This window comes from Camelina sativa, chromosome 3 (genome assembly GCF_000633955.1).
Source record: "Camelina sativa cultivar DH55 chromosome 3, Cs, whole genome shotgun sequence".
Classification (NCBI taxonomy): Eukaryota; Viridiplantae; Streptophyta; class Magnoliopsida; order Brassicales; family Brassicaceae; genus Camelina; species Camelina sativa.
This window is the reverse complement of record NC_025687.1, coordinates 2,206,209-2,222,824: the sequence shown is the minus strand read 5'-3', so window position 1 is coordinate 2,222,824 and position 16,616 is coordinate 2,206,209. Positions and strand designations below refer to the sequence as shown.

Sequence of the window (16,616 nt, the reverse complement as noted above, 5' to 3'; positions counted from 1 at the left end):
TCTCCTTCTTCCACCGGTCTATGATCCCAAACCACAAAAAGGTGGACAACCTCTCTTTCCTTACTTTCTCCGACGGTTTCGACGACGGAGGCATTTCAACCTCAGACGACAGTCAAAAGCGGTCGGTGAATCTCACGGTTAACGGTGATAAGGCTCTATCTGACTTTATCGAAGCTAACCGGAACGGAGACTCTCCGGTAACTTGCTTGATCTACACGATTCTTCTCAATTGGGCTCCAAAAGTAGCACGAAGATATCAACTTCCTTGTGCTCTTCTCTGGATCCAACCCGCTTTGGTTTTCGACATCTATTACAACCACTTCATGGGAAACAAGTCTGCTTTCGAGTTACCGAATCTTTCTTCTCTGGAGATCCGAGATCTTCCTTCTTTCCTCACACCTTCCAACACAAACAAAGCAGCATACGGATCGTTTCAAGAAATGATGGAGTCTCTCAAAGAAGAAACCAACCCCAAAATTCTCATCAACACTTTCGATTCGCTGGAGCCAGAGGCCTTAACGGCTTACCCTAACATCGAAATGGTAGCGGTTGGTCCTTTACTTCCCACGGAGGTTTTCTCAGGAAGCACCACCAAGTCAGTTAAAGATCAAAGTAGTAGTAGTTATACACTTTGGCTAGACTCGAAAACAGAGTCCTCTGTTATTTACGTTTCTTTTGGAACAATGGTTGAGTTGTCCAAGAAACAGATAGAGGAGCTGGCTAGAGCACTCATTGAAGGGAAACGACCTTTTCTGTGGGTTATAACTGATAAACCCAACAGAGAAACGAAAGCAGAAGGTGAAGACGAGATAGAGGTTGAGAAGATAGCTGGTTTCAGAGACGAGCTCGAAGAGGTTGGGATGCTTGTATCGTGGTGTTCGCAGATAGAGGTTTTACGACACCGATCCGTAGGTTGTTTTGTGACTCATTGTGGTTGGAACTCTACGTTGGAGAGTTTGGTTCTTGGAGTTCCGGTGGTGGCATTCCCGATGTGGTCAGATCAGCCGACGAACGCAAAGCTACTGGAGGAATCATGGATGACAGGTGTGAGGGTAAGAGAGAACTCGGAAGGTTTGGTGGAGAGAGGAGAGATAAAGAGGTGTTTGGAAGCAGTGATGAAGGAGAAGTCGGTGGAGCTGAGGGAAAACGCAGAGAAATGGAAGCGTTTGGCGACTGAAGCGGGTGGAGAAGGAGGGTCTTCGGATAAGAACATGGAAGCTTTTGTGGAGGAGATTTGTGGAAACTCTGTTGTTCAAAAGTTAAGTTGTGTGAAGTGAAGCAGAGGAAGTTAAAGTAAAAGACAAAGAGTTGGTGTCCAGAAGTGGCCATATATGAAAGTGTTATTTGCTAACACTTTGTATATATCAATTCAATTAAACACAAAATGTACTCCATTATTAATCATCTACATTGACTTATGCACAATTCAAAAACCTACTTGGCATGGTGGTTTAAAATTCAAAAACCCAAGTATTTTGCTGAAAACAATTTATTTAGAGGCCAAGTTCAATGGAGAGCATGGTGAGCTACTTGGCATTGTGGCAGTGACGTGCCTCATGTGAAATGAAAAGGGCATTTGCCTAAGGCCACAAAATAACAAAAATTGTAAGATCATATATATATATATATATATATATATATTTTAGTTAGGTTATGTATTTAGTTTGAAAATCTGTTTACGCTTTTTATTGATTCTTCTTATTTCATATTTCTTAATCTTTAATTGTATTAATAGAGCATTATATAATGTATTAGATGTTTGAAAGTAAAATGAAAAACCATATGAAAATTGAAAACTTGTTTAAAAATTTTGTACGAAAATATATTTTTAATGAACTAACAAAATGTTAATGTGACAATAAAAAATAGATGGTATGATATTTTAGAGTCTATTTTATCTGTTATAAAAACTCATATGTAAACATATTTTACTTATGTTTTGTTCATATTTTACATATGTTTTGCTTATTTTTGTCAATATCTATTCAACATTTCAAAGAACAAATAAATAACTAATTTCTGCAATATATAAACAATCACACCTACAATTTATATTTATATAGAATTTAATGTAAACCATACTCAATGTATCAAACAATCAAATAATTTATATATATATATAGATGATTTTATCATAATCACAAAATAATATAAATATATAAACAATTAAAAATAGATATCATCTACCTATCGTATATGTAACCATCTAGTATATATATCATTTTTAACATTTTTTAATAACACATAACATATTTTTTAATTCGCCCTAAGCGTATATGAACCTAAGCACGACACTGCATGGACGTCGGTGACACCAGCTTCTTTGGCTCCCACAACTGCTACTTGCTTCATGATGGATTGTCCTGCGACGGACACAAAGTTCTTCAGTGCGTCCACGACTGCTACATAGAACTTTAACCTCTTTTAAGTCACGTAAAAATATATCCACATCTCACGTGAAAAAGACGATCTAAAGTTTTATTTGTTTTATTTTTATTATTTTGTATACTTGTATCCTTCGTCAAAAAAATTATCGTAGACATAGCCAGTGGTCCACGGTGGAATGAATATTGGGTAATAATTATATGTAGAAAGTGAAGAAAAATAGAAAATTGGAAAAGGTAAATTTTGAAAGAAAAGTCTTTGTCCTGCTAGAAACGAGTACTTTTTGGGCTTGGCAAGATTCCATTTCATTAATAAGGAAAGAAGAAAGAAATGCTAAGTAACCAAGCTGCCTTGGTGGTTTTGATTTTCTTTTTTTGATATTGGCTATTTAGGGGGGATTCAATTTCTAATTCGTCAAAAGATTATGAGGCGTTTTGAAAAAGATTAAAAGAATAGCAAAAAAAAATTATATTCTGTTGTCTCTTGAAGAATAATGTCTCAGCTTCTCTTCGGTCTCTCCAAACTCTCTTCCCGGAACGATGTGCTTGTATGTAAGCTTCTCTTGCCTTCTCTCTCTCTCTCTACTGGATGCGTTATGTATTAGTTAGGATTTGCTTTAAAAATAAATTTGAGTTTGTCTCTAAATGATGCCATCAAAAGATAATCGGAGGGTGGAGATTGGGTTAAGCATAGTTAGACAAGAGAGTGTTTTACATTACAATTTGTTCTGATGATGTCCTAATTAGTTGGCAGATACACAAGACCGTCCGTTTGTTTTCAACCAGCCCTTATCTGACACTTGGCACTAGGGTTAAGAAATTTTTGCCGGGCGGCTGGAAAATTGGAGATGTTCTTTTGTTTGACCCGACCAAAGAAGAGATAGTCACGGTCCCGGTGACTTGCTTGATCTACACGATTCTTCCCAGTTGGGTTCCAAAAGTTGTGCGTAGGTTTCACCTTCCCTCTGCTCTTCTTTGGATCCAACCAGCTTTCGTTTTCGACGTTTATTACAATCACTCTACCGGAAACAACTCCGGTCTTGAGTTCCCCAATCTTCCTTCTCTCGCAATCCGAGATCTTCCTTCTTTCATCTCACCATCCAACACGAACAAAGCCGCACAAGCTGTATATCTAGAAGTGATGGAGTATCTCAAAGAAGAATCCAACCCGAAAATTCTTGTCAACACATTCGATACGTTGGAGCCAGAGGCGTTAACAGCTATCTCGAGTATCGAAATGGTGGCAGTTGGTCCTTTACTTCCTGCGGAGATTTTCACAGGAAGCGAAACAGTTAAAGATTTATCAAGAGATCAAAGTAGTAGTTACACACTTTGGCTAGATTCTAAAACAGAGTCCTCTGTTATTTACGTCTCTTTTGGAACAATGGTTGAGTTGTCCAAAAAACAGATAGAGGAGCTGGCAAGAGCGCTTATAGAATGGAAACGACCGTTCTTGTGGGTTATAACTGATAAACTCAACAGAGAAGCAAAGATAGAAGGAGAAGAAGAGACAGAGATTGAGAAGATAGCTGGTTTTAGACACGAACTTGAAGAGGTTGGGATGATTGTGTCGTGGTGTTCGCAGATAGAGGTTTTAAGACACCGAGCCGTAGGTTGTTTTGTGACTCACTGTGGGTGGAGCTCGACGCTGGAGAGTTTGGTTCTTGGCGTTCCAGTTGTGGCGCTTCCGATGTGGTCAGATCAACCAACGAACGCGAAGCTTCTAGAAGAAAGTTGGAAGACAGGTGTGAGGGTGAGAGAAAACTCGGAAGGTTTGGTGGAGAGAGGGGAGATAAGGCGGTGTTTCATGTTTGGAAGAAGTGATGGAGGAGAGAGCTGAGAAGCTGAAAGAAACCACAGAGAAATTGAAGCGTTTAGGGATTGAAGCGGGTGGAGAAGGAGGATCCTCGGATAAGAACATAATAAAGGCTTTTGTGGAGTCTCTCTGTTTTGAGGTTGTGTGAAACAGAGGAGGATTAGCAATGTAAAAGTAAAACAGTCCATATAACAATATAGATTTAGCAACTGGCAACTGCGATTTAATATATTCTAGTATGTGTTTATCGTCAAACTAAAAATGCTCACAACGTGTCTTGCACAGATTCATGTTGTAGGTTACTCATGTATCTTTTGAGTTTACAAATTCTGCGCACCTTGCTTGATTCAATGAAGCATATATTGTATTACCACCCCTAAAATAGTATTGTGAATATATTGTAATCCCTGTTAAAATTTTGTTGCATGTAATTTGTGAGTTATTTAATTTACACAAACTTTATTATGCAAAGCATGAAGTTTCTTCTAACCGGAGATAAATACAAAATAAAATGATAAAATTATATTTTCGAGAAAAAACTACCCTGACAAAGAAAAAGACTGGTAAAGAAGGTTCGGATTGGGCAAGTGATGTCACATTTTTCTAAAATAAAACATCATTAGAAAATTTCTTAAACTTAAATAAATTCATATATTTGTTTGGGATAAATTAGCCCAAATATACTTTTAGTAATTAACGATTTTTTTTTTTTTGGTCAAGATATATACAGTACATAGTATAAATATATTAGAAGATTTGGTCAATGTTAAACATAAGTTGATTTTGCCAAAACCAAATAATAAAGTGAATCTAAACAATTTGGCATTAATTACTGTTCCTTTTTTTATAACCCTAAAAAGGAATTTATGTTATTAGAGAGATGATGACTTCCTCATAAAAATCTCACATAGAGAGAGAGAGAGATCCCTTCCCACAGTTTCTTCTGAATTTTACAGAAACTGTACGATCAGAAAAAAAAAAAAACAATTCAGAATCCAAAAGGAACAAACTTTCCAATCCAATTCCGGCGTAATTCTTCCTTGGATCTTTATTTTAAACCATGTCAGAGATGGCGACTATGGATCCGGAAGGAATCGATGGAGTTCGTATGACGTGGAACGTTTGGCCTCGTACCAAGGTTGAAGCAAGCAAGTGTGTGATCCCTGTCGCTGCTTGTATCTCTCCGATCCGTTACCACCGTGATATTCAATCTGTTGGTTATGCTCCTCTTCGTTGTCGCTCTTGTACCGCTGCTCTTAACCCTTTTGCCCGTGTTGATTTCTCCGCTAAGATCTGGATCTGCCCTATTTGTTTCCAGCGTAATCACTTCCCTCCTCACTACCATGTTATGTCTGAGACTAATCTCCCTTGTGAGCTGTATCCCCAGTACACTACCGTTGAATACACTCTGCCTAACCCTTCTCAGCCTACCGGTGTTGGGAATTTTGATCAGAGTGGTGCTGTTTCTTCACAGCCTTCGCCTTCCGTGTTTGTTTTTGTTTTGGATACGTGTATGATCGAGGAGGAGTTTGAGTACGCTAAATCTGCGCTCAAGCAGGCGATCGGGTTGCTTCCGGAGAATGCTCTTGTTGGGTTTGTCTCGTTTGGGACACAGGCGCATGTTCACGAGTTGGGGTTCTCTGATTTGACTAAAGTTTATGTCTTTAGGGGAGATAAGGAGATCTCCAAAGATCAGATTTTGGACCAGTTGGGGCTTGGTGCTTCTGGGAGGCGAACCCCTGTTGGTGGGTTTCCAATGGGGAGGGACAATTCTGGCAAGTCTGGTGTTAATAGATTCTTGCTGCCAGCCTCCGAGTGTGAATTCACTATTGATTCGGTTAGTTTTATAAAGTTTTTAGCTTTTCTTCTTATACTGATTGAATTTTTCATATTGCATAATGTAATCAAAGCTGATGATGATAAATAAATTTGGGAGTGTAGCTGTTGGATGAGCTACAGACGGATCAGTGGCCTATCCAGGCTGGACGTCGTCAGTCGCGGTGCACGGGAGTGGCTTTGAGTGTAGCCACTGGACTTCTTGGAGCTTGTTTTCCTGGAACTGGTGCTAGAATCGTTGCTTTAATTGGAGGACCATGTTCTGAGGGGCCAGGCACGGTAACTTCATTTTTTTATCCCCTTCTTTCTATAGTTGCTCTGATTGTTTGGTTGAGGAAATTGGGGGATACATTAGCTTCTTAACTATGGAGTTGTTCGTTATAAATTGTTGTAATGGTTTGGCCAAAAAAAAAAAAAAAGACTGTTGTAATGGTTATGGTGACAGTTGGCCATAACAAAGCTAATGTATCCCCCAATATCCTGTTGTCGGATATGATCGAGCATCAGATGCTCATGTAGCCTAAATAGGATGACTAGGTTTGTTGCTTAAGATAGTTTGAATTTTGTATTGCAAGTCTGTCAGGCTGTAATCTTGATCTATGATGGATGTTCTCTTCATCTTGTGCTGAGCTACGTGTGGGTTATGCATCTCCGTATTATATGACCATTTTTCTTGCAAGTATAGTAATAAGAAAAGTGTTAGGAGCAGAGCATATTTGGCCTCTGATACAAAGTTCGTCTTCTGAGTTAGTACTTCCTCTTGCTTCTGCAGATTGTGTCAAAGGATCTATCAGAACCTTTGCGTTCACACAAAGATCTCGATAAAGATGCAGCTCCCTTCTATAAGAAAGCAGAGAAATTTTATGATGCTCTCGCTAACCAATTGGTTAACCAAGGACATGTACTGGACCTTTTTGCATCCGCACTTGATCAGGTAATTTATTTTCCCTGTTTGTTATGATCACGTTAAGGTAATATCTTATCTGCTACAAACTTTCTATATTGGAGAAGAAGATTATTTTGATTAACTTCCTTGTTGTGCATGCTCTAACTATTTTCAGCAGAGACATTAAATTCTGTTAAAATTTACTTCAATTCGGACCATTATCATATTTTCTGTGTGTTTAAATGTTAGGTTGGTGTTGCTGAAATGAAAGCTGCGGTTGAAAGAACTGGAGGACTTGTTGTTTTATCAGAAAGTTTTGGCCATTCTGTATTCAAGGATTCCTTTAAGCGAGTATTTGAAGATGGCGAACAGTCTCTCGGCCTTTGTTTCAAGTGAGTTGTTGCTACAGACTACTGTTCTTCTTGCTATTTCATTTGTCCATGCATGCAAATCGAGTTTTTCTAAGCATAATATTTGCCGCTTATATTGCATCAAAGATATTGTCAGTTAGTGACATTCTCACTCGTTTTTCAACCTATCATCTCAGTGGTACACTTGAGGTCATCTGTTCAAAGGACGTAAAAATCCAAGGGATTATTGGACCTTGCGCGTCATTGCAAAAGGTTGAAGTTATTCTTACAGAAGTTTATCTTTTTGTCTTTAAATTATGGTAGATAGCTTAACAGTTATCCTTTTTTGGGAACAACTGCAGAAAGGCCCAAGCGTTGCTGATACAGTTATTGGGGAGGGGAATACTACAGTTTGGAAGATGTGTGGCCTCGACAAAAGTACTTGTTTGACAGTCTTCTTTGATCTTTCTTCTAGTGATCAATCAAGTACTCCTGGAGGTGTAAATAACCAGCTATATCTACAATTTTTGACAAGGTATTCTCTTCATGCAATTCTGGGTTTGTGCATGTTCATCTAAATAGTAGAAATTTGACCTTACTTATATGATTGCAGCTACCAAAATCCCAAAGGTAAAACATTACAGCGAGTTACTACTGTTACCAGACAATGGGTAGATNTGTCAGTTAGTGACATTCTCACTCGTTTTTCAACCTATCATCTCAGTGGTACACTTGAGGTCATCTGTTCAAAGGACGTAAAAATCCAAGGGATTATTGGACCTTGCGCGTCATTGCAAAAGGTTGAAGTTATTCTTACAGAAGTTTATCTTTTTGTCTTTAAATTATGGTAGATAGCTTAACAGTTATCCTTTTTTGGGAACAACTGCAGAAAGGCCCAAGCGTTGCTGATACAGTTATTGGGGAGGGGAATACTACAGTTTGGAAGATGTGTGGCCTCGACAAAAGTACTTGTTTGACAGTCTTCTTTGATCTTTCTTCTAGTGATCAATCAAGTACTCCTGGAGGTGTAAATAACCAGCTATATCTACAATTTTTGACAAGGTATTCTCTTCATGCAATTCTGGGTTTGTGCATGTTCATCTAAATAGTAGAAATTTGATCTTACATATATAATTGCAGCTATCAAAATCCCAAAGGTAAACCACTACAGCGAGTTACTACTGTTACCAGACAATGGGTAGATACTGCTATTAGTACAGAGGTTAGTATTTTCACGTTCTGAAAATTCTTGCATTCTGCTACTGCATTATGGGTTCTAAAATCAGTTCGGATGTGTTTCCTTCCCCAAGAATGGTCGAATATGTCCTGGTCCATTGCCTTTGTATTTTTGTCTTTGTTTATTTTGCCTTTTAGAAACACTTGTTAAGCTATTTAAATGGTCGGTGTGAGTATTACATTGGGAACATGATCTGTCTGGCCGAGTGGGTGTGGACAGTTTGGTTGTGTTAAGACAAGTCATTTCCTTGTGTATTAACACTAGTGCTTCGGTTACAACTAGGACTTCATCAATTTGGAGTTTACAACTAGGACTTCATCAATTTGGAGTTTCTTTAGATTTTTGTGTCCAAATTGGTCTTGGTCTTGCATGTTCGTATTCCAGTTCTCTTTGTTTTTTTTTTTTTTTTGCTTCGTACGTACTCTTATGGTCTTAACTTGCATTTTTTCTTCTTTGTACGTGGAGTTGCGGACATGGATGCTAATGAGAAGTATTGTGTCTGCAGGAATTGGTGCAAGGTTTTGATCAAGAAACTGCTGCTGTGGTTGTGGCCAGATTAGCTTCCTTGAAAATGGAAACAGAGGTGAATATTATATTGAGTCACTTTCAAAGTTAGATCCAATTCTTTGGTGCCTTCTGTTGATTTAGATCCAATTCTTTGGTGCCTTCTGTTGATTTGCATTTTTGCTAGTTCTTATATATCATCTTGGGGAAAACGAAGAGAAAGATGGTTTGTATGTTGGAATGTGAAACGTTTTTTTATATTAGGATTTTGATTCTTTGAATAGGAACTCTCTTAACCATTGTTTAACTCGGACTTTATCTTTGATTATCAAATTTATAAATGACCACTAAATTATTTATTTCGTAGGAGGGTTTTGATGCTACGCGATGGCTGGACCGGAATCTTATTCGTCTTTGTTCTAAATTTGGTGATTACCGGAAGGATGATCCTGCTTCATTTACTCTAAATCCAAACTTTTCACTATTCCCTCAGTTTACATTTAATCTCCGACGGTCACAGTTTGTGCAGGTAAGTATGACATATGAGAAGCTGTCAGCTCTGTAAGAACTGTCTTCCATCTTTAAATGTCTTTCTGGTGATATCATCAGGTGTTCAACAATAGTCCAGACGAAACTGCCTACAACCGCATGCTATTGAACCGAGAAAATATTTCAAACGCAGCTGTTATGATTCAGCCATCTCTAACAACATATTCGTTTAACTCACTGCCTCAACCTGCATTGTTGGATGTTGCTTCCATTGGTGTAGACCGTATCCTCCTGTTGGATTCGTACATTAGTGTCGTTGTTTTCCATGGAATGAGTATTGCACAGTGGCGCAACATGGGCTATCAAAATCATCCCGACCACCAGGTAATGACGATGCAAGTTGCAATTGACCATAATATTCAGGAATATTAGCCTTACATGTCTCATTTGATCCCTTTATTTGTTAAGGCATTTGCACAACTTTTGGAAGCCCCTCAAGAAGATGCTCAGATGATCATCCGTGACCGTTTTCCTGTACCGAGATTAGTTGTATGTGACCAACATGGATCCCAGGTTAGTGTTTTAACCCTTTTCATCTCTGAATTTGTAGTGGAATTTTGTAACGTGGAACACTGGAGTTGCTAGCTTTTACTGACGTTTTGTAATGCGTATGGGAATAATGGACAGGCAAGGTTTCTGTTAGCGAAGTTAAATCCGTCAGCTACATACAACAATGCGAGCGAGATGAATGAAGGTTCTGATATAATCTTCACGGATGATGTTAGTCTCCAAGTCTTCTTCCAACATCTTCAGAAATTGGCTGTTCAATCTTAAGAACACAGAGGTCTCTCTCTCTCTCCCCACTTCGGTTGAAGATTTGCTTTTGGTATTTTTCGTTCTGAGTGTTCGCTGCAAAACATAATATACAGACGGCATGAGACAAATGCAAATAAAGAAAGATGCAGTCATCGCTCACCCGAATGCCTCAAGTGTCTTAGCTTATTTATACACACTCATTGACAGACTAAGCTTCTGTTTCCTTTCTTTTCAGTGAGGTTTTTGTTTGTCATAGACTCATAGTGATTCAACAAATTTTGTAGTTTCATTTGGTCACTTGTATTATTTTTCTTTTCTTTTAAGGTTGTAGCAGAAGATATTGTTCTAATTATTTTAGTCCGTTCTGTCATTACACTACCGCAGTTTTTTAATGATGTCGTTAAAAGTTCATTTAATATGTGAACCCATATATATAAGGTTAAGCAGCTGACTTAGCCCCCGTCGTACCTGACTTCGTTAGACGATCCTACTTTACGGGCTTGAAAGCAGAAAACTAGTCTATCTCTTTCTATTTCTCTACATATGGAAAGAAATAGTTCTCAATGGACTTGACCACTCTTGATAGGCCACTGATCGTTGGCCTTTAGTCTTTCTGTTTGAGGTGGTGCAGTACCTATTTGACATATACACACAAATAAGAACTTTAGGAGTCATGTGAACACGAGAGAAAATTAAAACAACCAGACGCTCATATACTAGTTCAAGTCTTTTACAACATATACACATGACCGAGAGCTATATATAACAAAAGCAAAGGTCGGTAGCCTTTTTATTTACTATTTTCTTAAGTTCGCTATATTCAACTAACTTGAGAGTCTTAGACAAAGACTCTTGGAACAGACTCGACCGGCTTTATGTCAACCTCTCGCACCTCCAACGTCAGCCCTTTGCCTCCTCCATTTGCCAACGGATGGATCCCATGGTCTGGTCCCTTCATATAAGCCCTTGACTCTCTCTCCTTATCCATTGATACTCCAAACTGCTTTCCCGTCTCTGCAAACATTCATTCATAATGTATGCTATAAGTTTTATGGATATTTAAATCAAAATTAGACAGATCCATATATGACCAACGTAACTCTCACCCTTGATCATTTCCGGATAAAGTTGACCGTCTCGAGTTACTGCCATCATGATATTAGGCAAGCCAATGGGGAGCTGATGCCCCAAATCCACTTGCCAGAAATGGTAGACTTTCCCATAAGTCTTTGCAACTTTTTCGAGATCTTGGCGTTGAATTGCTTCAGGAACACCGGGCATGAACAAGAAGCCTCCTTTAACTTCCCACTCGTGAGTGTGCCAAAGCTTCTTCTCATCATCAGGTAATGTCATAAAGAGCTTCTCTGTTACAATGTACTCCAGACCGATCAGACGAGCGTTGGCATCGGGACCATCGTAGATCAGACACTGACGCATGTCCTCATTGATGTGACCGCAGAAATGGTGTGCCTCCACTTGACGGGTCATGTCATATGCATAAAAATGAAACCTACAACAAAGGTAACAAAATATGACATATTCACCAACAATGGCTTTGTACTGATCTACTACACAAACTCATGTCAAATAGGCATCTATTCCACACGTTGTTCACATAGCCACATAGGTTGGATTCTTTTGCGAAAATAATTGTTAAATGAAAAGAAGGATTAACGATTTCAGAAGCGTACGCGCAAAGATGTTGGTGGATTTGGTTAATCGGAGCAAAGCTTTGTACGGCTGAAGCTGCGGTGTCAACCATGGAGGTTCCAGTCTTCGTTGGCTCTCCTGGGACCTTCGGTCCATTTTTGGTAGATGAATGAACTGCCTTCTCCATTACACCAATCAGTTAATTTTCTTTTCTCTGCAAATTCTGTCTGGTTATAACTAGCAGCAAGTGAGAATAAGAGACGATGTTTTGTATTAGGTCTCGTCTTAATATAAAGAAGTAGACATGTGCATGGACTATGACACATGTCAAACATTGAAGGTGTCACCGAGTGTGCGTGGCTTATCTGGCTTCATAGTTTGGGATAATGTAAAGAACTAGTCAAAATGTTTATATGTGTCGATAGATTCAGAAGCTAGTGAAAGCAAATTTGGTGTAGACAAATATGGAGACTACGTGTACACAAGATTTAATGGTAAAAGGTGGGAAATTAATAAGGATTGTGATGCACTCGAAACCAAACCCCTTATGAAGCAAAGTAGCACAAATATTGTCTAGGGTTTTCGGAAAACGAGGAAAACTCATATTCGAGTCCATAGCTTCAGGGATACATGGAGACTCGTCTCTCTGTTCGAGTCTCCTCTGTTTGACAAAACAATCTTTTTGAGGCTACTAGACAAAATGTACATTCGAAGTTGAGAATCTTCCGTTTAAGCTTAGGAATCGCGATAAATTGACTGAGCCATCCACTTAAGATGCAACTGAAGCTTGCCCGCTTTGGACTCATCTAATGGGTACCAGTCTTTGTATTCCTCTTCCATTATAACCCTTGTCAACGTCAAGATGCATCTCCCAATGTAGTCCTGGCCACAAAGTAAAGCCACAATTTTTCATTTTCCCATGTCCAATGCCAACACAATAAGTAATAAACCAAGCAAGAAAAAAACCAGTAGTTGCGGTTTGATTTTACCTTTCCAAAGGTGTCGTGGTCCCAAACTTCAAGGACTAGCATATCGTGTAACCCGTCTTCAACTACAAAATCAAAAGTCTGGTTCCAAACCGGGTTCAAGCTGTCATTGACGACCTGGTGAAGCAAAATTACCATTAGTTAGATACGATCGAGGACAAAACATCAATAACATGGATCACTCTTTGATGCTATAAATGAGTGGTCTTACCCGAGTTTTGCTCTTGGCACCTGATTTTTTCATCGAGAGAACAACATATGGATCAGCTTTCCCCATTAGATCTTGTATTGGTATCTCTTCTGCAGATATCACTGTCACAGAGAGCACGCCTCTTATAATGACATCTTTTCTTTTACGGCTTGATGCATTTTCTTCATCTGTCGTATCATTCTTGAGCACCCTCTCTAAGGACGTCATCGATGAAGTGACAAAGGGATTTACGATGCCATTTCCCGAACCGTAAGGGATGTAAAGTAGCTCAAGGTGAACCTAATAATCAACGAGAACGAGTATTCATTAGCCTCCACAGATACATAAATCAAAGCATTTCTGGGTTACGACGGTCTAAATAGCTGATCTAACCTCTCCACGGTTCTTAGTATCTCTCTGGATCTCTAAATCTTTGACTAGCTTCAACCAGACATCCTTAACTTTACCAGGTTCAAGTTCACAAAGCCGGATTTGGGCACAACCAATTAGCTCAGATGCCTGTATTCCCTCGTCATCGTATATTCTGACCACTAAATGTTGAGTTGACGCATCTTCGACGACAAATTCAAAATGCTCATTCCAGATGGGATTCAGGTCATTGTTCTGACGGGAATATATATAAATCAGATTAGCCTGGCAAGTTTAGCATAAAAAGAGAAAAACTAGACTACTTACAATTGTCTTGCTTCTCTTAGTCTTTTCTCGCAAAGGACGTATAAACATTTTAGCAAAGGGGTCCGATTTTCCAACTAGATCTTTGTTGGTCAAGTTCTTTGCTTGCACAAGCTTCACCTCCAATGTTCCAACAGGCTTTAGCTCCAGATCGCTGAGAAAAGAAACAGAAAAAAAAGCTATAATAGAAATCCAAAACCAGAAAGACAAGCACCATCATTTTGCACTGACACTTTCGTAGTGCTATAACACCATAGTCGGAAAGTCCAAAACAAAAAAAAAGAAAGTTGGGCATATCCCGCACTGAAGTAAGGGTCTAAACCCTCTATAAAAACCTTAAAAGGTATATTAACAGTTCAAGTTTATGTATTTAATCTGAGGTGTACCTATAATCACCAGGCATAATTGGGATGACCTTCCGAACAGGCCATGTGATAGAATCTTCCACGGCATCCCGAATTGTTTCCTGTTACATATCAACTCACAGGTAAGTGTCAAGACTTGAAACCATTTTGATAGTTCCTTTCTCTTAAACTCCAAAATGACATAAAGATTTGGCTTCAAGAAAATAATTTTAGTTGTGACAGAAAAAGGACAAAGATAGTTGGATATTGAAACACATATTAGTTTCCAGATTAAGTACGCACGAAATTCTCAGTAGAAAATGTGTTCATTTAGTAACAAATGAATACTATTTTAAAGAAAAAAAAGTGGACAACACTAGGAATAAAAGTGTAAGCCAAACCTCAATAGCTTCAGAAAGTCCAGGAATTGCTGAAATGTCCCCTCCAACAACCTTAAGGGTGAAGTCCAATTTTTTCTGCAGGACAGAATTGGACGTATAAGCTAAACAACAGACAAAACTGATCATAGCTATTCGAAGATTTTGTGTCATGACAGCTTTCTTCAATTAAACCAATCAAGGACACACATGCCGGTGAACACAAGGATGCAACAAGATGAAGCAAAAGTCAAAAAATTGTGGACACTCTTAGGCAATTACAGCTACAGTGGTTGAATAGCTTCAGAGGGCACCAACCTTTTCTCTCAGAGAAACACTGACAGCTCCAAAGCAAGGAAACTCATCAACTAATGGCCTAAAAATCAGCCTGAAAACACCAGTGAATCCAATATTTTTCACCTAGAAAAGAGAGAATACGAAATCAGTTGTAGTCAGCTTATCTTTGGTCAAAATAGAAAGATTAAAATATCATATGGTGTAAAATCAGATCTCACAGTATATGGAAGTAAGCAATCAAGAGAAAGCATGAGGCACATATACTGTACCTGAACTGGAAGAGATACACCAACTAAGGTCTTAATGCCAAGTACAATATTTGGATTTCCATCCCACTGCATATCAAGTTCCATGGTCACTCCATTTTTCTCACCGTCGATAATGGAAACACCTAACGAACAACAAGGGGCACAAGTAGACTCTTAAGCAACAGCACAATGTTTTGTTGGAGAAGACGGCTCCTCTTTTTTGCATACTTTAACACACAATCCGCAGAAATGTAAAGAAGGATACTGCTGCTATTACTTTTTTGAGTCGAAGTTAGTTCCACTTCGCATTCATTTATTCAATTGACATGATCTCAATGATATCACAGAAAAATAGGTTTAAAAGGTGGGAGACACGTAAAAGTAAGAATTCTTGACAAACGTAAGCTCAAGATTTCTGTGGACTCAACTAAACCGAACATTTCACAAGCAAAGGGAATCTACCGCAAACCAAACATGAGTCAATTAAAAAAGTAATGGTTACTTACATCACATCACAAATTTTAACATAACAAAACAGAGATGAAGAAAACTAACCTGTAAACTGAGGTGCCACAGTACCGAGAGTAAGCTTAGAAAATGTCAAGGAGGCCACTATGGCAGGTCGATATTGCTCGAGAACAGGCTCCACAGATGCTCTTATAAGATCAGAGGCTGCCTAAACTCCGATGAATCAAGAAACAGGAGAAAAAAAAAAAAGCCCTCAATCAAAAACAATATCTTGATTCATAAATACAAATAACATCTCTCGAACTGACAACAACAAAGATACCTCATCAACATAAGGCCAGATCTTTGTCAAGTGATGGTTGAGCCAAGTCAACTGAAGTAAATAAAACAAACAAGAATCAGTCCCCAAGTATATGACCAAATTTTTACAAATTTCGTGTCTAACAATACACAAAAGGAGAAAGATACGCAAACACATCATTAATAAATTACGCAAAACAGAAAAAATGGAACTCAACTTCTGACGCTCGGAGAAGACAACCCAGGAAGGATAAAACTCAGGAGGCAAAAGCTTCCTCGAATCTTCAACAGTCATCCTCGCAAAAGCAGCCACCGTATTCGCCTGATTAAAAGAAACAAAAAATCTCCATGAGCTGACCAAAATCGAGTATCAAAGTAAAAAAAGCCAATTTGATTGAGTGGGATGGGAGGGGTCTCTCACAAGTTGAGAGCGAAGCTTGGATCGAGAATTCTCCAACTTGACAAAACCGATGATGATAGCGATTCCGACAACGAGTCCGATTACAATTCCGACTATGAACCCCATTTTTTTTTTTCTTTGTCGCTCAGATTTCGCAAAATAATTTGCAATGTCCGTACTGACTAATCAGAGTACCCAAAAAAAAAAAAAAAGATCACACCACCAGATTCAGTTTCACGAGCTAAACCCACCGACTGAGGTAGAGAGAATGTATATAGTTTTGTAATCAATCTGTTTTTTGTTTTCTAAGAAAGCGAATTAAAAAAAAAAAAAAAAAAAAAAAAG

The 16,616-nt window shown here is 38.6% G+C and overlaps 4 protein-coding genes and 1 pseudogene across 4 annotated transcripts in view; 3 read left to right on the top strand and 2 right to left on the bottom strand.

Annotated features, from left to right (window-relative positions):
* Positions 1-1,514, top strand: part of LOC104763361 (UDP-glycosyltransferase 75B1) — a 2,853-nt gene extending 1,339 nt beyond the window's left edge. The window contains exon 2 of the mRNA XM_010486752.2: positions 42-1,514. Within this exon, the coding sequence (XP_010485054.1) occupies positions 42-1,277 (1,236 nt within the window). The 3' untranslated portion in view covers positions 1,278-1,514. The remainder of the gene's footprint in view (positions 1-41) is intronic.
* Positions 2,716-4,573, top strand: LOC104763354 (annotated as a pseudogene).
* Positions 5,086-10,734, top strand: LOC104763348 (protein transport protein SEC23). The gene is made up of 12 exons (XM_010486732.2): positions 5,086-6,037; positions 6,142-6,315; positions 6,809-6,970; positions 7,172-7,314; positions 7,470-7,545; positions 7,635-7,807; positions 8,413-8,494; positions 9,015-9,092; positions 9,381-9,542; positions 9,623-9,886; positions 9,971-10,075; positions 10,190-10,734. The coding sequence occupies exons 1-12, from the start codon at positions 5,261-5,263 to the stop codon at positions 10,334-10,336; spliced, it is 2,343 nt and encodes a 780-aa protein (XP_010485034.1). The 5' UTR covers positions 5,086-5,260; the 3' UTR covers positions 10,337-10,734.
* On the bottom strand, positions 11,008-12,250 carry LOC104763341 (oil body-associated protein 1A-like). Its single transcript, XM_010486727.2, has 3 exons — positions 12,010-12,250; positions 11,425-11,828; positions 11,008-11,332 (listed from the first exon to the last, which is right to left on the bottom strand). Exons 1-3 carry the CDS (start codon positions 12,153-12,155, stop codon positions 11,157-11,159), a joined length of 726 nt encoding a protein of 241 aa, XP_010485029.1. The 5' UTR covers positions 12,156-12,250; the 3' UTR covers positions 11,008-11,156.
* On the bottom strand, positions 12,478-16,559 carry LOC104763330 (synaptotagmin-5-like). Its single transcript, XM_010486719.2, has 13 exons — positions 16,293-16,559; positions 16,089-16,193; positions 15,894-15,944; positions 15,659-15,779; positions 15,125-15,246; positions 14,877-14,978; positions 14,583-14,657; positions 14,224-14,303; positions 13,841-13,991; positions 13,538-13,768; positions 13,166-13,444; positions 12,958-13,071; positions 12,478-12,850 (listed from the first exon to the last, which is right to left on the bottom strand). Exons 1-13 carry the CDS (start codon positions 16,395-16,397, stop codon positions 12,704-12,706), a joined length of 1,683 nt encoding a protein of 560 aa, XP_010485021.1. The 5' UTR covers positions 16,398-16,559; the 3' UTR covers positions 12,478-12,703.